The sequence below is a fragment of the Protomyctophum parallelum genome (genome assembly GCF_964188405.1).
Source record: "Protomyctophum parallelum genome assembly, chromosome: 2".
Lineage (NCBI taxonomy): Eukaryota > Metazoa > Chordata > Actinopteri > Myctophiformes > Myctophidae > Protomyctophum > Protomyctophum parallelum.
In genome coordinates this window covers 23007825-23031008 of record NC_139699.1, presented here as the reverse complement: position 1 = coordinate 23031008, position 23184 = coordinate 23007825, and the positions used below count along the sequence as shown (strand labels likewise).

Genomic DNA, 23184 nt, shown 5'->3' with positions numbered 1-23184 from the left:
TGTACCTCGGTGACAGAGTTAATATAACAGTACTGTACCTCGGTGACAGAGTTCATATAACAGTACTGTACCTCGGTGACAGAGTTAATATAACAGTACTGTACCTCGGTGACAGAGTTAATATAACAGTACTGTACCTCGGTGACAGAGTTAATGTGGCAGTACTGTACCTCGGTGACAGAGTTAATATGGCAGTACTGTACCTCGGTGACAGAGTTAATATAACAGTACTGTACCTCGGTGACAGAGTTAATATAACAGTACTGTACCTCGGTGACAGAGTTAATGTGGCAGTACTGTACCTCGGTGACAGAGTTAATATAACAGTACTGTACCTCGGTGACAGAGTTAATGTGGCAGTACTGTACCTCGGTGACAGAGTTAATATAACAGTACTGTACCTTGGTGATAGAGTTAATATAACAGTACTGTACCTTGGTGATAGAGTTAATATGACAGTACTGTACCTCGGTGACAGAGTTAATATAACAGTACTGTACCTCGGTGACAGAGTTAATATGGCAGTACTGTACCTCGGTGACAGAGTTAATATAACAGTACTGTACCTCGGTGACAGAGTTAATATGGCAGTACTGTACCTCGGTGACAGAGTTAATATAACAGTACTGTACCTCGGTGACAGAGTTAATATGGCAGTACTGTACCTCGGTGACAGAGTTAATATAACAGTACTGTACCTTGGTGACAGAGTTAATATAACAGTACTGTACCTCGGTGACAGAGTTAATATAACAGTACTGTACCTTGGTGACAGAGTTAATATGGCAGTACTGTACCTCGGTGACAGAGTTAATATGGCAGTACTGTACCTCGGTGACAGAGTTAATATAACAGTACTGTACCTCGGTGACAGAGTTAATATAACAGTACTGTACCTCGGTGACAGAGTTAATATGGCAGTACTGTACCTCGGTGACAGAGTTAATATAACAGTACTGTACCTCGGTGACAGAGTTAATATGGCAGTACTGTACCTTGGTGACAGAGTTAATATAACAGTACTGTACCTCGGTGACAGAGTTAATATAACAGTACTGTACCTCGGTGACAGAGTTAATATAACAGTACTGTACCTCGGTGACAGAGTTAATGTGGCAGTACTGTACCTCGGTGACAGAGTTAATATAACAGTACTGTACCTCGGTGACAGAGTTAATATAACAGTACTGTACCTCGGTGACAGAGTTAATATAACAGTACTGTACCTCGGTGACAGAGTTAATGTGGCAGTACTGTACCTCGGTGACAGAGTTAATATAACAGTACTGTACCTCGGTGACAGAGTTAATGTGGCAGTACTGTACCTCGGTGACAGAGTTAATGTGGCAGTACTGTACCTTGGTGACAGAGTTAATATAACAGTACTGTACCTCGGTGACAGAGTTAATGTGGCAGTACTGTACCTCGGTGACAGAGTTAATGTGGCAGTACTGTACCTCGGTGACAGAGTTAATGTGGCAGTACGCCAGCAGCTGTTTCTGCAGGGAACACAGTAGCTGGTGGAGGTGGGCTGGCTGGCTGCTGTCGGAGGAAGACGTTCCCTGTTGCAGTTTGTCACTGTTCTTCTCAAGCTCTCCAAATGCTTGATCCTGGACAAATAAAAACATACACAGACACGTACACATACTGAAACATGCTCCAGCACATTGGCTTTCAACCAGTGGTCTTTGAGGGGATTCCAGGTGGTCCCCAGCTAAATGATGGTAACCAAATGGATCCAGCTGCGTTCAGACTTCAGACCTGAATGTATACATTTGCCTCGGTTCGTTCCGTTTGTATGCGCCGCACCCGTTTGTGCAATTCTCGTCTTTCATTGCATTGGCTTTGTATGTAATTGCGCCGCTCTAACAGTCTGAACACACCTTTAGAAAGATCTTTAACTCTTGAGAGCGTAAAATAAAAACCAAATGGACCCGAAAAGGGTCCATTTGGTCTAAAACGCATATCGTTACCACCTAACTTCATTTTGGAGGGTTTTGATTTAGTTTTTTGCATAAATCAGTGCTATTGAACACCCTTTGTTGTTTCGAAAACATTGAACCAATGGAAAGTTACTTTCCTAACTCCACCAACTTTGATGGGGCAGTATTGCTTTGTTTAAAAAAATATATAAGGTTTTCTTAATTTCCTGAAAATAGTATATATTTTAAATATATACAAGCTCATAGCACAGCACCGAGTGCCACGCTACGAGCTTGTAGATCTGCTATTTTTGAAAAATCTTTAAATTTTTTGCAAATCTTTGAATATATATTCTTTCAGAGTGACCATTTTTAACTAAAATCTTTGCTTCTGGGTGAGTCCCTGGAACAATATATTTTCAGATGGGGGTCGGTGGCCAAATACAGATAATTCTGGGGGTCCTTGACAAAAGGTTGAGCACCACTGATATAGAAACATAGTTTTTTTTTCTTCAGAAAACGACTTTAGAATGGTCCTCAACTCTAAATGGGTTAAGCGTTGGGGGGCTTCTTCTTACGGTGTAGAAGCCCAGGTTCCGTAGCAGGGTCTTCATAAGGATCTCAGCCAGGTGGGTGTCTGGGTGGCTGGCCAGGGGGCCGTAGGCCGGGTCTAGGGGCGCGGTGAAGCCTAGGCCCGAGGTGAGGACGTCGGGGCCATCGGCAGGTGAACTGTAGCCCAGCAACGAGGCCACATGCGTGTGGTCCTGGAGACTGGTCAAGATGATGTCCAGCTGCATCCTCTGCACGCGCACGCACACGCACACGCACACACACACGCACACACAAAGTAAAGGACCAATACGTGTTTTGAACAAACAAATATAGAGAGATTTTCATAGGCATTATGTTGACAATGACAAAAATACAAAATGTAACAAGGCCGGTCTAATACCTGAGAAATATCACACCAAATTTAGCAGGGGAGTTAAATGAGCATCAATGAATGAAGTGTCAACTTATCACAGATTTCATGTTTGTTTTAATGCCTTTTAGACCACATTTAAGCCTTAAACTCTAAATATTATCACTGTATTTAAAAGAAAACACTATTTAGAGCATTTTAAGATTTAAACCGTTTCTGCATTGCATGCCAATCTACAAGTAGATCGTCCAAATTGTATTTGATCTAGTTTCGACACACTCTAAGTTTCATGTGCTTAAAAGGGCAGATTCACACCGAGTCCGTTTGATTCTAACTGTTCCCGAATACGGTCTGGTCTCCGCTGGCCATGATTCACATTGGCCTTGATTCTTTTGCACCCAGAGTACACTTCTTTCAACTGTTTTAGTGCTTTCACATTGCATCGATCCGTATCAGAGTACACTTCATTCAACTGTTTTCAATGCTTTCACAATGCGTATATCCAAGTACACTTCAATAATATAGTATACACAGCATTCGCTCTACCACAACATCTGCCAAGTGGTCCCGAATGTGCACCACGGCACCATAGTGTGAATCTGCCCTAAGAGCTTGTTTTCAGGATGCTCCCGTCCGTCAGTGTACCTGTCCTTTGGAGAGGCTCTCCCATCTGTCAGGGCCTTGTGGCAGCAGCGAGTGGAGCAGCTCCATCCGCTCTCTCAGAGGAGGAAGCAGCATGGTGGCTCCCACAGACAGAGTCTCGATCACCGCCTGACAACAACCACACCACATAAGACAACACATGGTAAATGGTACATTTATATAGCGCCTTTATCCAAAGCACTTTTACATAGATTGTGCATTATTACATTCACCCATTCACACACACATTCATACACCGATGGCAGAGGAAACCATGCAAGGCACCAATCTGCACACCAGGAGAAATTAGGGGTTGCTCAAGGACACTTACACACTAACTCTGGGGGAGCCCGGGTTCGAACCAGGGGGGCAGTCAGGCAGATATTTTGTGAAGCCACAAAGGAAATCGGGACATCCTGAAAGTTCATATAATGGCCTGTTGTGGCGCTGTCATTGGGCCCAAAAAACCCATATCCCCATAGAGGTCCATGTATTTGGACCCAACTTCACCTAGACTGTATTACCTTAATAAACATGGTCATGAATACTTTCTGCTTCCAGTCACTAGTTTAAAGTCTCATGTCATAATATTCTTTTTGGAAAATTATGGTCCCATTTATTAAAAAAATGACCATAAAGTCGAGTTGAGGGGGCGTGGCTACCGTTACAGTCTATGTACGGGAGCCACCCCCCATTTGAGTCAAAATAAAAACCAACTAAGAAGAAGGGGGGAAGTCCCGCCTCGTTGTCTGGGCCAGCCAATGGCCAGCTAGGCCAAAACGGATCTAGAAAGATGGCGATTTACAATACAAGGACTGACTGGCTTCATTTTACGTCCATATCAGACCCGGCGAACACTTTGTCCATTATGTTTTTACAGTCTATGGTTCGAACTGACAACCTTGCGGTTCCCATCCAGCCACTCTACCCCTGAGCCACCGCCGCCCCCTAGTGGCCACTCTACCCCTGAGCCACCGCCGCCCCATCCAGATCACATCCCAACCTGTGGACCGTGATGATGTAAGTGGGCCCCCATGTGATTGGCTAAACGCTAAGATTTGAATGAACATTAATATGAAAACATTTAATGTAAAGAAAATTAAGAAAAATCATGCCAGTGTGAAGTGAGTGGCCCTCTTATCACCATCATCAATCATACATCACATTCCGGGATCAGCCAATCAAATCATCACAAATGTGGTTCAGGCCAATCACAATTCTCTGCCCCTCACTATTAATTCTCAATATGTACTTTGGTCAGCCAATCAAATCATCACTATGGGGTAGTCAGGCAATCAAATCATCGCTAAATTCACACAGACAAAGCTGGAAATAGGAGGGGCTAGCGTACCTCAAAAACTGTGATGGTATTTTTGAGAGATTACATCATATGGCAGCCAAGTCTATGGATTTTTAATATTTGTTTAGAGCACTTATGGCGTAAATCGTTTGCCAGCCAAGTCTATGGACTTTACTGTTTGTTTAGGGGCACTAGAATGATGACGCAAGATGTCCTGTGGCCGATATAAATACAGTGGGTGCCCCTCACTTCACACAAGTGTGATTTTTGAGGGGCGCCAGCCCCTCGTATGGGTGTGTGTAAACAGAAGCATTGTGATTGGCCAGAATGAGATGATGATGTTTTTATTGAAAAGCTTGAAAAATGAGTTTTCATTGTGATACTAAAAAAGAAACCACCCGTTTCAAACGAGATTATTTTCATATATTTTTGAGGGGCCAATGTCCAGCTTTTAGCGTACACAAACATTAAATGCCATTGACAACGAATGGCCATCTTTGAGTGTTTGCGTAAACACAAACATTACAGACAAAGGTGAGGACTATAATCACTGGCTGGAATGAGATGATGTATTATGATGTATGATGATGGATGATAAGAGCGCCCCTCACTTCACACGGGTGTGATTTTTTTATTAACGTGGCAGCAATGGCTTCATGTAATGGAAAAATCAAGAAAATGTGGCACAAATCTTTGAATATATATATTCTTTAAGAGCGAAAATGTTTAACTTAAATCTCTGCTTCTGGGGGGTGTCCCCTGGAACAACATATTTGGGGGTCCATGACATGAAAAAGGTTGAGAATGACTGACATAGAAACATCGTTTTTTCAGAAATATGTCAGGATTTAGAAGACATTTGTAGAATCTGTCTCAGGTCTAAACGGGTAAATACAGGGGTTCTCAACGTTTTTGGCTGGGGACCCCCAGAAATGCTTTGGCCATGTCTCACGACCCCATGCACCACATACTATGTAAACTCTTAATTTCCAATTTCCATTTTCCAGCCATTCAGCCAATTCAGCCCCCCCCCCCCCCCCCCCCCGAGTTAATGGAAAGTGTATTACGTGTGATAATGGCTTGGCTGCTCGTTACATCATCCATAACATACCAAATTCAGTGCGTGCGTGCGTGCGTGCGTGCGTGCGTGCATGCGTGCGTGCGTGCGTGCGTGCGTGCGTGCGTGCTACCTCTTGTATCTCGTCAGGCACAGAGGAGTCCATCAGTCTGAACAGCAGGTTGCGCAGCGGCCTGGCCTGTCGACCAAGGATACTGGTGGCCACGCCCCCAGCCAGAGCCAGAGCGAGGTGATTGGAGAGCAGCCGCAGGCAGAGTTTGAGGAAGTTGTGATGTTCCCTGCAGGTTTCCACATTTATCAGCAAACACTCGTAAGAGGGTAGTGCTCCACGTTCACTTAGCCCTCGACTATGCACATTATGTGAAATCACACACGCCCTTTTTAACCGTTTCCGTCCATCCTTTTTAAAAAGATTCAGTCGGACTCTCGGTCACCATACTTCTCTCTTCGTCATATTAGCTTACCGTTCACTTAGCTTAGCAGAAAGAATGCCTCGTTTCTCCTAATCCAGGGCGCTCTCTGTGGTTTTGATTTGATGGATATACTAAGCACTTCATTTCTGCTCCTCGTCCGCCTCTCGATCAAAATATGAACGCTTTGGAGATTCTAGCGATATAATAGAATCGAGAGCAAGGTAAGCTAGCAAAATATTTATCCGTTTTTTTCCCTGATTGTTTCCTGGGGGGGGTTTCAGAGTAAAAGCGGCCATGTCTTTCCAGCACCCCAGAGCTCCTATTTTGAAGGAATAGGTTCAAATCCAACTAGCCATTTTAGTGAATTGGAAAATATCACTTCACAGTTCACAATGTGTGCCAGACTGCCTTACAGTGTTGATATCGTCGAATACTATGACGACAAATGTCCGTCGACTACATTTTTTTCAGTGATGAAAACTGAATAAAGAAATAAGCTATGATGACTAAAACTAAGAATAAATATATTAGAAATTTCGTCAACAAATAAAAACTACACCAATATGTTAGGGAGGGACTAGTGGACAAGAGATCCAATTTTATGCTAGGTTGCATGCTGAAAATAGCAGATCTACAAGCTGACATTCTGAGCTTGTAGATCTGCTAATTTAAGAACAGAACCAAGTGTAAAATCAGCCATGTCGATCAGCCACCATTAAAGGAGAGTTTCGTGCTAGAAGGCTTTCTCACCTTTAGTTGGAATATTGTATCTGACCCTTTGCATGAAAATGCAAAGGGTTGTGTGGGCAGTGGGCACACACAATGTGTTAATTGATTCTATACGTGGCTCCCACAGGAGCAGCAGTATGGTGTGGCAGTGACGGGGCCTATTATTTATCACACAGAGTAATTGGCATAAATGACTAAAACGAGGAGAGAAAAATTAAAGACTGACATTAAGAACCTGTTCTTCGTGTGCATTTTCATTTACAAAGTATATGGCGCATGAGTAAAAAAACTATTTTTGTTATTCCAAAACATGTTTAAAAATGAGGGTGGCAGTGGTGGTTGAGGGTGATTATGCTTCCCATGCTGTGCGTTGAGTGTTCCTGCAGTGCAGAGATAACACACAGCCTTACCACGGTGTCTGTAGGGATGATTAACAGATGTTTCTGTCTACTATCTAGAGAGCCCTATAATAGGATGATATAATAAATGTACAGTAAACATGATGAAAAACATGTTTTGTCAGAAGGCGGATATATGTAATGCACAGTATGTTTTATTCTTTATAACAAATCCAGTGTGTCTCTGTCTCTCACCCCTTTTGATTTGAGCCGCTGCCTACAGTATGTAAATTGTGCATCCTTTTAGTTAGGGCAATAAGCAACATATGTTGGTTATTGCCATCCAGATAGGGCTAGATAGTGCACAGTGTTGATTTCGTCGACTAAAACTAATACGAAAAAAACCTTTGTCGACTACCTTTTTTCACTGACGAAACTAAACTAAATGGAAACTAAATGAAAACTAAGCTACTGTATATGGTGACTAAAACTATGACTAAATAAACAAATAAAAACTAGACAAAAATGGTAGGAAGGGACTAGTGGACAAGAGATCCACTATACAGTATGTCATTTTACACTTGGCTGCATGCAGAAAATAGCAGATCTACAGTACAAGCTCACAATGCGTTGTTAGCTTTACTAACATTAAACTAGACTAACATTAAAACATTGCAGGTGACTAAAATGTGCCTAAAACTAAATGAAAACTATAAAAAAAACTATGACTAAAACTAAAATCAAAATTTGCTGTCAAAAACAACACTGATGTATGGGGCGGGTCATCCAAGTATGGATTAAAAATTAACCTTTTTTATCTAATTAATTTCACAAATTAATTAACTCAGCTAATTTGACAGCCCTAGTAATTTTTCATATTCATATTGTATTGTCTCTTTATATCTCTTGGCATTCTCTTCCAAAAGGGATAGTTCACCTCCAAAATGACCTATTTTTTCCCCTATCGATTACCCATCCCATGGAGACCTGAATTAGAGTTCTCAAACTCTGCCCGACCCGACGTTTTAGGGCCGGGTCAGTGAGTGATCTTACCTGGAGGAGGGAAACGGGAGGGGGGGCACCTCACTGTTGATTCCGTCGCAGTAGCGCTCCAGGAAGGATCGGAGGTGAGAGAAGGTACTTTCTTCCAAGTCGACGCAGTAAGGCCTGTGCCACGCCACCACTTGCCTACGGAGCCACAGACGACAACATCATTCATTCATTATTACTGTAAATAATGAATCCATTAATTATGTGGTTTTCAACCATTTTAATGCCATGGCCCGTTATTTATTCGGCATTTGAGCCAGTGTTGATTTCGTCAACTAAAGCTAAGACGAAAAATGTTCGTCACAAACGAAACTAAATGAAAACTAAGCTATGATGACTAAAACTAAGACTAAATATATTGACAATTTCATCAACAAATAAACGGACCACGGACCACCATTTGATGACATGGACCCCTTAACCTTAAACTACTTTGCCTATTTATTTATTTTACTATTTTGAAAAACATTTTTGAATAGTTAAAATAGCCAATCTACATCGACACGTTGTGAGCTTGTGGATTGGCTATTTTAAGTATTGAAAAATGATTTTCAAAATAGTTTAGCATGGACGTAAAGACCCAACACTAACAAACAGTTTGTTGTTGGATAACATTGTTTCCACAATAGATAACACACGTTGATCAGAATAACAATTCTACATTATCTAATTGTGTAGACTTCTTGTAAATTAAGTAATGAAGATGTTTAACAATAATTAAAAACCACTGCATTAATTTATATGAGCAGAGTTATTGTATGCTATAGATATAACCAGTATTTTAGACCTGTAGCTATAGTAGTACCGGTAGTCAAGAATGATCAGTTCTCAACCTCCACAATCTGAAAAAAGGCTGGTCTTTTAGCTGACAATTTGTTACAGCTTAATTGGCCATTTTAGTCGAAGAAGACTTTCTTTTAGTGTAGGACACACAGCCTGATATGATCTTTGACATGCATTATGCAAGCCCCCCCCCCCGGCAATTCTGCATGGAGGCACTTAGCTGTGTTGTGACATCAAGTGTCTACATTCCCCCCTATGTCAACAGTCCCCGTGAAACACACAGCCATGTATATTTAGCCTGCTGGTGGCTGACCTGTCCCGGGGCAGGGCCGTCCAGGCCAGGCTGTGCGAGGTGCCGGCTGAGATCTGCTGGATGGCGACCCCGTCCAGACCCACCACCTTCTTGGGCTTGGTGATTGGTCCTGTGGAGTTTCCCTGGCCACACTGGCCCATGGAGTTGTTGCCCCATGCGTAAACTTCATTGTCTGCATTTTTAGGATGGATGAGGAAAACAGATTAGCGCTGGGCGACTGCCTGTTGTTATCTTCTTGGTGGTTATCTACAGGCGACTGTAAAGTGTAACTACTGGCCCCTGTAAAAAGTAAAAGGTCTATGCTTATCAACAGAAATGACCCTCCTATTTACTGTACATCTTTCCTTTTACTACTCATAGTCTCATATACTGTATATATGATGTTTTTTGCATATTATTGTATAGAATTGTCTGTCTTTAAATGTCTCTATGAATTGAATAAACAGGACCGTAGTCCAGAGCGACTTACATTAACCCATTCTGACCTGAGATCAGATTCATACCAGGTTTCCGCCGGACACACACTGGTCTGATGAACCCATTCTGACCTGAGATCAGATTCTAGAAATGTCAGTCGCTCTTCGATTTTTTTCAAAAATAGCAGACCTACAAGCTCGTATCGCGCCACTCGGTGGCGCGATATGAGCTTGTAGATCTGCTATTTTTCAATAGCTAAAGCATGACATGATGCCGACACCAAAATGGGTGCCCGTTCAGAATGGGTTAAGCAAGAACAAAAACATGGCAATACATCACATACATGAAAAAATAGCTATCATGAATCTTACATAAGCTAAGAACGTAACAGTGGAATATCTATATAATGAAACTACTGTATGCATATACAATATAGAGCTATGTCTACATGCTATCTAAGTTACATAATTTGAGACTTTTCATGCATACGCCTGTAAGGTCGTCGGTCTAGAGCAAGTGCTATACGGGCCAAGATGGACTCTGAATATGTGGCTTTTCAGAGTACGGTAGATTGGGAGTGAGTCTGCAGTTCTGATTGTAATGGGTAGTTTTGGCCCCTTTTGGGGCGAGGTCGCTTCTCGCCCTCAGGCGCCTTGCTGGTTAGAATTCAGATTACAAAAGTCTGTGAGGTCAGGGATTCAATGTTACACTCGATTTAAACAACCATAGAATTTGAGCTGAAATGACCGTAGTGACTCCATGTACTGTATCAGAAAGTACAGAGCAGAGGGGACACAGGCCATGACGTCATGCTATAGTGAGGACACATCTGTTACACTTGTACTTTATAAACAACAAAAACTCTACACATCGGCAGAGCACCGTGCACCCTGGATATTGGCCAGATCAGCACTTTTAGGAGCTGTGGAACTAAGACGGCATTGAAATGTGTGCAAGAAGTCAATAAACTGTCAGCTGCTTATATTTAACCAAGGCCAGATAAGCAGTACAAAGACAGAGAGGGAGTCACACAGTGTTACAGAGAGAGAGAGAGAGAGAGAGAGAGAGAGACTACCATGTGACAGGGCAAGACAGTGGCTGTCCCCTATGGAGATGTCCACCACCCGTGTGGTGGCTAGCTCCTCGATTAGCTTTGGTCTCAGTGCCGTGGCCTCGGACGAGCCACATCCCAGACAGGCTCCACAGCCCCACGCGTACACCTGCAAAACACATGTGATGTTTACTATTAGGCAATGTAAATTATGTGATATGTAAGGGATAATGTCTGCCTAGGGCGGTCATTGTCGGGAGATAAGGGGGTTTTAACCACCGACGCAAAGCAACAATGACCATTAGCCAGACATTATCCCGCTTATTACATGGCTACATTAATACATAAATTAATAAATAGAGCCAAAACACAACGAAACGAGTCATTTCCTTGCTTGCGGTAATAAAAGTGTGGCGCTGGCCGGCGTCTGCCCAGCTGCAGCACTGTCGCAAAACAAGGAAGTGAGTTGATCAACAAAAAAAAAATCGGGTTTTACTGCTTCGTCTATTTCTCGCTCAAATGTTTTCAAAAACATTTTTGAGAGCAATGTTTAGCTGTTACTGACATTGTGTTACATGGCTGTCATGTTGAATTGGAAACAGCAGTAAATCAAGCGGGGCGCAGCCGTGCAGCAGGTGCTCCGAGGGTTTGATTATAGAGTGGAGCGGTCATTATCAAGAAATAACACACCACTGAATTGTGCGATTGACCAATCAGAATCAAGCATTCAACCAAGCCATGTTGTAATAAGCAACGTATATTACACGCTGCCACAAACATGCACAGTAATTTATGGTTGTGTGGCTTGCCAAAAAGAACTGATCTACAAAGCTTGACAGCTTATAGATCTGTTTTTTTTCCAAAGTGAAACCATTGCACGGTTAAATATAAAGCACGATTACTTGTGTGTCTTTCACATTGTGCCAAATACTGTATGTGTGTGAAAAAACATAGTCATTATAGTAGAAATGAACACTGAGGGTTTTATAGTGTAGACTTGGGTCAAAATAAATAAATGTTATCAAAAGTGGCCTAATGTAGCAAAAGTGGGGGTCCAGTTTGAGAACCACTGCCATTAAGGTATCCTCATCTAGCCAAAGTCAAAGTCGTACGATTTGTCACACACGTTACCGCAGTGAAATCTGTTCTCCGCATTTAACCATGCCGCGCTCAGAAATCATTTGATTACCGGAAGTTGATTTGACCCCCCCAAATCCAACCCATTGATGCCGAGTGCCAAGCAGGGAGGCATTGGGGTCTTTGGTATGACCCGGCCGGGGATCGACCACCCCAACCTCCCAGTTTCAGGTCGGACATTCTAACCACAAGGCCACTGTCCAGTGGAGGTCAAGGTTTCAGTATGTCAGCCTCACCTGTCCAGTGGAGGTCAAGGTTTCAGTATGTCAGCCTCACCTGTCCAGTGGAGGTCAAGGTTAAGCCTCACCTGTCCAGTGGAGGTCAAGGTTAAGCCTCACCTGTCCAGTGGAGGTCAAGGTTAAGCCTCACCTGTCCAGTGGAGGTCAAGGGTTCAGTATGTTAGCCTCACCTGTCCAGTGGAGGTCAAGGCGAGAGATGACTGGCTTCCTGCACACACCTTCCTGATGAACATGCCTTGCAGAGCCTCGACAACTTTGGGTTTGTACACTCGGTTGGTGTCACCGTGGCCCAGTTTCCCTGTAGAATGATTAGGCTGATTTAATACAGTATCTGTACAGCCGGGTGCAAAAACATCAAGTCGCACTGCATGAAAAGAGGAGTTAACGGCAATTACGGGAACTGTATTTTTCCCGTAAACCTCAAGTTTAGCAGGCATATAATATACGGTAATATAATACAGGTGTGATGGTACAATTCGGGAGTTTACCGTAGTTTGTTGGAAAGTTTAACAGGAGTTTCCTGTAATATAATGTATAATGTATTCCATGCTTTTTGCGCAGTGTCGGTCCACTGTATCGTTTGTTCACCAGAATCCATTAACACATTTAGTACAGGAAGTGCCTTCAAAATAAAGGCTATAGAGTGCCAGAGTTGTCTGATCGCTTTTACTTTGAAAGCCATGAAACAGGAAACACTTGCCTAAAAAAGTTGACTTTACAAAGGGACCTCACATCCCCGATCATCTTAATATATTGTTTTACGCTCCAAAAAACGTTCATATTTTGCGGGAGAGACGGATGCAGAAATGAAGCGCCAGCATATCGATCCATTCATCACCGCGGAGAGCGCCTTGGATATGGATATTCTGAATATTCTTATCTCGCCCCGCGTCGCTGGGACGTCGCTAGGACGTCCTCACACGTCAATAGTACTAATATTTCGGGGTCCTTATGACGTTCTCAGACGTCCTATGTATAGAATCTGTTAAAGGAGAATCTCATGCTAGAACACGTTAGGTGCATCCTCTAGCATGGAGCTCCATCCTCTAGCATGGAGCTCCATCCTCTAGCTCCATCCTCTGTATGGAGCTCCATCCTCTAGCATGGAGCTCCATCCTCTAGCACAGGGGTTTTCAACCGGTGGTCCGCGGCCCCCTGGTGGTCCGCGGAGGTACTGCTGGTGGTCCGCAGACAGGCGTTCAGAAAAGTTGTATTTTTGCCTTTTTTTCTTTACTTTTTTTTTTACCTTTCTAATATATATATAAAACTTATTTGCACTATTTTTACTTGTTTGTGAATAATAATAATAACTTAAGTCGAATCTAACATTACAATTCAAAAAGTCAAGTGCTCAACGTGTCAAATAAAGCTGACGGAGCCATCAGCTGCTGCAGCGGAACAACCATCCTTCTCTTCCACCCAACGCATGTTGTGCTTCCACCCAAAGCATGCATGCTTACCGTGCTTGCTGCCCAAGGCAAGCACGGTAAGACGTTGCGTTGCCATAATTATTCATCCAATTCATAATAATACGTTTGGGAAAGTCAAATCTCCCTGCCATAGAGTTATAATATGTGCCGCGGATCAATTGAATAGTGAATAGAGAAGATTATTAGATTAATAGAATAAAAAATATATATTCTGTTTCTGTGTGTGTGTGTGGGGGGGGGGGGGGGGGTTGTCAGAAACAAACCTACTGTGACTGTCAAATGTGTCAAATGTGTTTGGGTGATTAACTGAAATGGATTATTATTTTGAGACTTATTTTGAGTCCTGCTTAGTAAAAGTAAAAGTAAAAAACACTTTTGTTAAACTTTTGATAATAAAATACTTAGTTTTTTTTGTCCAGCTCATGAATGTAGCCTGTGATAGTGTGATTAGTGAGTAACAAGTAAGAAGAAAACAAAAACAATCTTAACCCATGGTGCATGAATGCCCCACCACTATTGTGTCGGGTGGGTCCATCGTAGATCTACGATGAACCCACCCGACACAACAGTGGTGGTCCCCAGGCTGCTGCTAGTCAGAATGGTGGTCCCTGGATCAAAACCAGTTGAAAACCCCTGCTCTAGCATGGAGCTCCATCCTCTAGCTCCATCCTCTAGCATGGAGATCCATCCTCTAGCATGGAGCTCCATCCTCTGCATGGAGCTAGCCAAGTCTCGCGTGTGACGCTATACTGTTGACATTCTGAAGAGAGGATTTATACCAAAAATATATTTTTTTTGAGCCATGGAAATAAGTGAATTAGTACTAAAACCCAGTGCCCCATTCAGGGCTTGTAGTGGTGTATAGGGGAAATAGCCAATGATGTGTTTTTGCACAAAATAACACCTGGACCACTTTGGTGCAGACCTAACAACGACAACTAAAGGTAAGAAAGCCTTCTAGCACGAAACTCTCCTTTAACTTTAAATGTTTTCTCAAAAATGAATGGTTGTACAATGTGCAAAATGTCAAAGTTAAACTAAAAGTAGTTGAGGGTGTCGGTGGGTTTAAAAGGGGCTTGTGACTAAATAATAAACTACATTGGATCAAAGGCTATTTTGTTTCCAATTCCTGAAAAGTAACATACATGGTTTTCTGCCCAACAGTCAGCGACAATTATCTGCAGTTTAACCCATTTAGACCTGAGGTCGATTCTACAAATGGCTTCTAAATCATGACAGTTTTCAGAAAAATCTACGTTCTCAAACATTTTCATGTCAAGGACCCCCAAATAGTATGTAATTGGCCGCCGACCCCCATCTGATTATGTTGTTCCAGGGACCCACCCAGAAGCATAGATTTGAATTAAAAACATTCGCTCTGAAAGAATATATATTCAAAGATTTGCGCCACATTTTCACAAATTTTCTAAAATAGCAGATCTACAAGGTTGGCGAGTGCCACGCTACGAGCTTGTAGATCTGCTATTTTTCAATAGCTAAAGTAAAACATAATGCTTAAAACACCAAAAGGGGTTCCCACCCCGAGAATGTGTGAAATGCTTTGTTGTTGCTTTGGAACAAGAAAGGAACACAGCCATTCAGCAGAATCAATAGCATGCATTCAGTGATCGACCACCAAGCATGAACAGTCACAGGAATACATTTCTGCAGCACTGTCTGCCACTACATTTTAAAATATTCTGCTGATGTAGGACATTGTAAACGATTACAATTTGGGTTATTTAGCAGACTCTTAGTAATCAGAGTACGCATGATCCCTCATCAATGAACAACACGGGCAAATAGTCACATGAAAGTTTAAAAAAAAAAGCATCAGGTATAAAAATCACATCTTTATCTCGGCCAGGCTGGAACAGCAGGGATTATATTTCGTCCCCAGGATTCTGTGACTCTGTCTTTGAGTCTGTCCGTGTGCAGCTAATCTCTGTGACTCTGTCTTTGAGTCTGTCAAAGACAGTCACAGAGTAATGTAGTCTGAAACAGACTACATGAAATATGACGAAACGATACAGGGACACCTCCCCGACAATTTCACAGAGACAGTTTGTTTATTTTTGGACCACAATTCTTATATGAGACGATTTTAAGATGACCCCATGTTATTCTCTATAGAGAAAAAGGTCCATGAACCAGGGGATGAGCGAGTGACGTCAGGTCTTTGGCGCTCTATTAGGAGTTAGGAGAACGTACAAAGACAACACATTAAGCAGCAGCAGCTCAACGGGAGGGAGGAAAGTTTCACCCACCGTTGTCGCCGCCCCCAAAGGACCAAACAGTCCGTCCATCCTTGGACAGAGCAATGGTGTGAGAGCTTCCACAGGAGACCTCGCCAACATTGCTGATGTCTTTCACCAGGGTGGGAATGTTTCGGCTGTTGCTGTCCCCATGACCTACAAAAAAAGAAAAAAAATATTAGCTGTCTGTACAAGAAGCCCCTCCTATCAGTCCATGAGACGAAGAACCATCTAAGTTCATACTAATAATTCACAATGTACAGTATAAATAAATTACGTGGCCTTTTCAGGGAGGGGTCAGAATAAAGACATCGGACATAGATGGTTATTCGTCTCTACTGCTCAATTAGATAGATTATTAGAATTACTGGTGTATACAATTGTGCTGATGAGGTCCCCATTAACAGTAGATTAAAGTTAAACCCAGTCCTGGAGGGGCAGGCAATTTAATCTACACTACTACAGCATGTGAAGTTTAAGGTGTCAGTTAAAGCTAAAAGGCAATGGCAAACAGACAAGTTCAAGAAAGTTTACCTAATCTTCCAAAATCTCCTTCGCCCCACGTGTACAACTCTCCGTCCTCACTGACCGCGGCACTGTGTCTGTAGCCAGCAGACACACACACCACCACCTGACCCAAGGAACACACCACACACAGCATTAGCATACACTGTGTCTGTAGCCAGCAGACACACACACCACCACCTGACCCAAGGAACACACCACACACAGCATTAGCATACACTGTGTCTGTAGCCAGCAGACACACACACCACCACCTGACCCAAGGAACACACCACACACAGCATTAGCATACACTGTGTCTGTAGCCAGCAGACACACACACCACCACCTGACCCAAGGAACACACCACACACAGCATTAGCATACAAACAAGCAAAGGTATTCCACTTCATTGCTTTGTCAGGCTGAGGATAAAATCATTGCTTTTAATTTAGTGTGTATAAAAAGAGTGCAAACATGAAGCCCAAATGGATCATTATTCATTACGGGTCCATCTTTACACTCTGAGTTAAACGACCACTGAGATTTGTTACCAATGAAGAGCATGATGAGTTTACAGTTTACATAGTGTAAACTATAAACTCATCATACACGGTCAATCCAATCACTAATTCTCTCTCTCTCTCTCTCTCTCTCTCTCTCTCTCTCTCTCTCTCTGAGGACCGTACTTTGACTTGGGGCACGTTATCATTAAGTCACTTTACTTACATATTAATAAGTAATATTACTTGAAGCTCAAAGCAGAATGTGCTTGTTTGACCTCATTTGGCTTAGAGCTGGAAATACTTTCAAACACACACGTGATTGATCCATTTTTCTCTAAAACAAAAAGCTGTCCATGTTCATGAAGTAACATGTAATATCTCTAGCCTGAATGGTGCTAGAGACTACAGTATCTGACCAATCATTCTGATATCTCTGATCTGAAGTCTGTTAGAGACTACAATATCTGACCAATCATTCTGATATATCTGTTCTGTTCAGTTTTGTGCTCCTGAACACTTTTGAAATGTGAAGAGCTCAGAATCTGAAAACTAACCATTAAATGTCTGAGATTGAGTGGGCGGGTACCGTCCTAAAGTCGGCTCTTTGGTGCTACTGAAAATGTCTGACGAGCCTAAATCATTTCGGCATTACAGCTGTAAAATAGGAGTATGTAACAGCTCTTGGTGCAGCTGCCAAAATAAAAATAATGATCTCAATAATTACCTTTCCTTGCAGCGGCCCTTGGATAAGTTTAGGGTACTTCTGTGTGGAACTGTTTCCGTGGCCCAGTTTACCATAGTCTCCATCGCCCCAGCTGAAGACCTCGCCCTCGGTGGTGAAGGCCAGCGTGTGGCCATCGGAACCCTTGGACGATGACACTTTCTTGATGGCACGATGGGGTTCAAAGGTCAGCTTCTTGAGTGTCGACTGGTTATTCGAGTCCCCGAGACCCAGGCGACCATAACTGCCTTTTCCACAGGCCCGTACCGAGCCGTCGGAAGATATTACGAAAGTGCAGTATTGGCCCGCCTCGATCTGCAGAGAATGGAGCCACGGTGAACATGAGATGGCTGGGATCATGGCCCGAGATCATTCATGACAAGTGAAAACATGTCAAGTAAAAACGAATTTGAAGAATAAGGCATTTCTTTAATTTTACTAAACCCATATGCTCTCTCAAGTGTTTCCTGCAGGAAAAAGCTTTGCCCCGGTGCTGGCCGGGGGGGGGAGAATCTCTGGATTGATTCATTCATTAATTAGATTAAAGGACCACTTCACCACTTTTCTTCATTTAATAGGTCCTCACTAATAATCATGAAAAAATGCGCAATTTTTTTTCTACTCGGTCTGTGGGCAGTTCAGAAACCGTCCTGCAGTGACATCATCGAGGGGTAAACCAAGCTAATATAAACTGCAGGCTTTCTAGTCCTGAAACGTTGCAATGCGAAAATGGAAGCCATCGTTCTCACGATAATGACAATCTAAACATTTTTGTAAAAAAAAAAGGTAGAGGAGAGAAGTTTCTTAACACACTTTTTTCTTTTTTTTTATTAATCCGTTCTCAAATCTTCTATTAACGTCTAGGAAGGTGTGCTGTCATGGCCATTTCAGCACAGCTTGAGAGCTTATTTCAACCAATTGCCTGTAGTATAATATTACATATTTCACTCCAATAAATTTTTTTCTTGGCATGGTGCCAGAGATTTTAGGCATGATGCGGCGCCGGGGCAAAAAAAGGTCTATAGGAAACCCTGGGCCCGTCGTCGCCATAAAGTATGAATGGATCAATAAAGCAGAATGTCTGCCAGATTGCCACACTCTAAAAGGGAATAGTGCCGTGCCTCCGCCAAACAAAGGCAGGTCCGATGCATCACAGGAGCAGAACAACACAGCATTATGGTAGAGAACACACTGGAGCACATTGAACAATACCTATATTAACCCATTTAGGAGAGACAGCGAAATCCATTCACGGCGGACGACCTAGGTTGTGACTGAATCATTTTGCGTCGTGGCTTATTGAATAATACTTCGTGGCTTAAATAATAATTCGCCCCGCGGTTTAATTTCGTCGGGGCCGTCCCGACGTATTATAAAATACGTATTCAAATGATCAAACCGCCACGACGGATTTTATAATACCAGACGTATTTTATAATACTTCGACGTATAATTCGCCCCGCGGTTTAATTTCGTCGGGGCCGTCCCGACGTATTATAAAATACGTATTCAAATGATCAAACCGCCACGACGGATTTTATAATACCCGACGTATTTTATAATACGTCGACGTATATAGGACTCGTCGCGCTATTGAAAGGGTGCCTTTTCCCTGTGGAGTGGTTCTCTGGGGTTCCAGCAGGCCTTTTTCCGCGCGCATCGTGCCCGGGGATCGGCCCACGCACCCGGGCCTGGCACCACCGCGTGCACCTTGCCGGTCCGGTTCCGTGGAGCCCTTCGCCGTCCCCAGGCGACCCTGTGTTCCAGAGCTGTCACCTCTTTTGCCCACCGAAAATATAGCAGATCTACCAGCTCCTCGGGCGGCCTTCCTACATACGGGATGGCCCGACCCGCGTCTGTGGACCCCTGGGGGGGTCACGGTAGTCCACGGGGGTCCGTCTGTGTGTGTGTGTGTGTGTGTGTGTGTGTGTGTGTGTGTGTGTGTGTGTATATTCTCGCACCTATACAGTCTGAGAGCGCTTGTGCTCCTATCCGTGTGCCTCTCCCCCCCCCCCCCCCCCATGTGGACCCTTGGGGGGGGGGTCCCTTTGCACTTTGTGTAGATGCTGCGTATAGCCTCATACTGAAAAAAAGACTAGGGGGGGGGGGGGGGGGGGGGGGAGAGAGATAAATGTGCTCCGTTCATCAAGGGCAGAAGGTTCCTATAACGACAGTGGGTGCCCACCTTAGAGTAGCCTATATTAAGGCACCCGCCCCGCAACTTATTATTATTGGCTTATTATTTTGCCAGCGGGTGCTTCGGCTCTTGCGCACCCGCGGAGTTGTTGTCTATAGGCCTGTGCCAGGATGATTTTAAATAAATATGTCTCTGCCTCTGGGTCTCTAGCTATAACATATATAGCACACATCATGTGTGACACATGTGTGCGTGCGCACACACACACACACACACACACACACACACACACACACACACGAGATTCTGACAGAATGCGGCGCATGCTTAAAATAAACAGATATACAAGCTTATAGTGTACCATAGCGTACATACCAGCGTACTTGCGTTCAATAATAATTAGCATGTATTATTATTAACGAAAAACATAAATACTAGCTTACTATTTTATTGGTCTATAGTTGTTTGAAACAAAATGGTTGCTGCTTCTGATTAGTTACTAACTTTATTAGACCAATTTAAAATAGTATTAGATGTTTTTCGTTAATAATAACTTATGCTAATTATTACTGAACCATTTTAGATGTTTATATTTCACCAACAGGCATGATATGCATTTATAGGCATAATAGGCCAGTGGCCACCAGCCGGCGCAGTACGGCACAATCACAGCTCAGTCCATTTTAATATCATAGCGCAATTCCATGTTTATATACATCTGCTGGTGGGGGGGTGCTGCTATATGTTGATTGCCCATTTGTATAACACATTATATAATATAGGTGCTTGTATGGTGCGTGTATATATAATAGGCCTACATTTAAATGACCACATTTAACACACACACACACACACACACACACACACACACACACACACACACACACACACACACACACACACACACACACACACACACACACACACACACACACACACACACACACACTAGAGCCCTGCACGGGCCTAAAATATAGGGGCCCGTGGAGTTAAGGCCCGTCCGGCCCTAAGCCCGTTGGTACAGTCCAGAAACGGCCCGGGCCCGGCCCGGAAGCCCGACATATTTTTATTTAATATTTCAAGCATACGTGCCGCTGCCGTGGTCGCTCTATTGGTGCACGGACTCAGCAGCAGCAGCTACTCACTCACAGCTGCACTATATCGCTCTGATAAACCTGCATTCTGCAGTTTCTGCAATGTACAAATCCAACTTTGTTCAGTGTGCTAATAAATGCTCCCGCAGTATTTAATGTTTTTAGAGCCGTAGCCTATAGGCTACTTACTTAGTACTCGGTGTGTGTGTGTGTGTGTGTGTGTGTGTGTGTGTGTGTGTACAGCTGCGCTGCACAATAATTAGGAGAGAGAGAGGACGAGAGTTTATAGGTCTCTCTCACACACACACACACACACACACACACACACACACACACACACACACACACACACACACACACACACACACACACACACACACACACACACACACACACACACACACACACACACACACACACACACACACACACACACACACACACACACACACATCCTTGGGAAGTTTGCTTTCATTCGCTGTATGATACATTATGCTATTCTCACTGAGTCTTGTGTCATCTATGTGCCATGTTTTTATTTGGCTGGCTGACTGGCTATATATAGCTGACTGGCTAACTGACAGACAGACTGGCTGGCTGTCTGTCTGTCATATACCTATTAGGCCTACATGTATATAATATAGTATTATCATTAACCCCTGTGCGCTCTGATCCACAAGGCGCACGGGGCTGCGCAGAACCGCGCTCTCCGATCTGCCGTTTATAAAACCAATAGCCTACGTTCGTTGCATATCAATCAGACGGCAAATGATCATTGGAATTATGGCAAGCTATGACTTCTGCAGGAGGGGGGGGGGGGGGGCCGGGGGGGATATAGACCCGCTGCGGCCCAGCGATAATCAACCGCTGTCCGCTGCGATGCGTGAGCTTGTAGATCAGATGCCGGCCGACAGACAGACAGGCTAGATCGGTAAAATGGAGCATAAATTCGTATAGTGAAATATAAATATTTGAAATGGTTCAATAATAATTAGCATGTATTATTATTAACGAAAAACATATACTAGCTTACTATATATATAATATATAATACAATGCGCACTATTAACTATTAAACATAACGAGAGAGAGAGAGATACAGGGGTAGAGAGAGAGAGAGAGAGGGGGGAAGTGAGAGGGGTTGCTGATCGGTGTGGAGTGAGTGATTGATTGATTGATTGATTGATTGATTGCGCGGTGGCGGCAGCCGGTCACTCCCCCCCCCCCCCCTCTCTCTCTCTCTCTCTCTCTCTCTCATAAACGCTGCATGTGGCCTTTCTGACATAACAGTAGAAACGGCGTTGCGCACACACACACACACACACTCACTCACACACTCACACACTCACACACTCACACACTCACACACAAACACACACACACACACACACACACACACGTGCGGAACGCAGGCTCGCCTGGAGACGGCGGAGAGCTCCACGGAATCGGACCGGCGACGCGGCCCCGGGCACGATGCGCGGAAAAAGGCAATACCACCGCAAATATACCAAAGTCAACCTATTACGTCGCAAACGGGTAGATATAGCCGCGACGAGTCCCGTTCTATGCCGCGACGAGTCCTCACGCCACAACGGATTCTTAACACTGCGACGAATTATTATTAAGTCGTGGCGAATTATATCAAACCGCCGCGACCTATTAGAAAATATGTCGCGAACGGCGACGCATTCATAAATAGCCTCGACGAAAATAAAGCGCTGGGGCGAATTATTACACCGTCGGGACGAATTAATATTTAAGCCACGACCTACTCAATAATAAAGCCACAAGCCACAACGGATGATAATAGGTCGGGACTTACGTCTCCGCCCCGAAAGTATTTCGCCCCACCTGCCATTTAGACCTGAGGCCGATTTGAGAAAAAAATTGCCTTTTTTTTTTTACAGTTTTCTGGGGGGGTTTTGTGTGTCAGTGGTGCTCAACCTATTTCATGTCAAGGACCCTCAGAATTATTTGGCCACGGACCCCCATATGAGAATATGTTGTTCCAGGGACCCCACACTCAGAAGCAAAGATTTGAGTTAAAAATGTTCGCTCTGAAAGAATATATATTCAAAGATTTGTGCCATATTTTCACGATTTTGTAAAAAATAGCAGATCTACAAGCTCGTAGCGTGGCACTCGGTGCCGCGCTATGAGCTTGTAGATCTGCTATTTTTCAATGGCTAACGTATAACATAAT

The 23184-nt window shown here is 43.5% G+C and overlaps 1 protein-coding gene across 1 annotated transcript in view; it reads right to left on the bottom strand.

Moving 5' to 3' along the window:
- Positions 1-23184, bottom strand: part of herc1 (HECT and RLD domain containing E3 ubiquitin protein ligase family member 1) — a 153956-nt gene that overhangs the window by 119109 nt on the left and 11663 nt on the right. The window contains 11 exon segments of the mRNA XM_083794082.1: positions 1458-1610; positions 2501-2722; positions 3490-3615; positions 5977-6142; positions 8398-8532; positions 9491-9662; positions 10983-11127; positions 12505-12632; positions 16032-16175; positions 16554-16650; positions 17754-18065. Of these exon segments, the coding sequence (XP_083650208.1) occupies positions 1458-1610; positions 2501-2722; positions 3490-3615; positions 5977-6142; positions 8398-8532; positions 9491-9662; positions 10983-11127; positions 12505-12632; positions 16032-16175; positions 16554-16650; positions 17754-18065 (1800 nt within the window).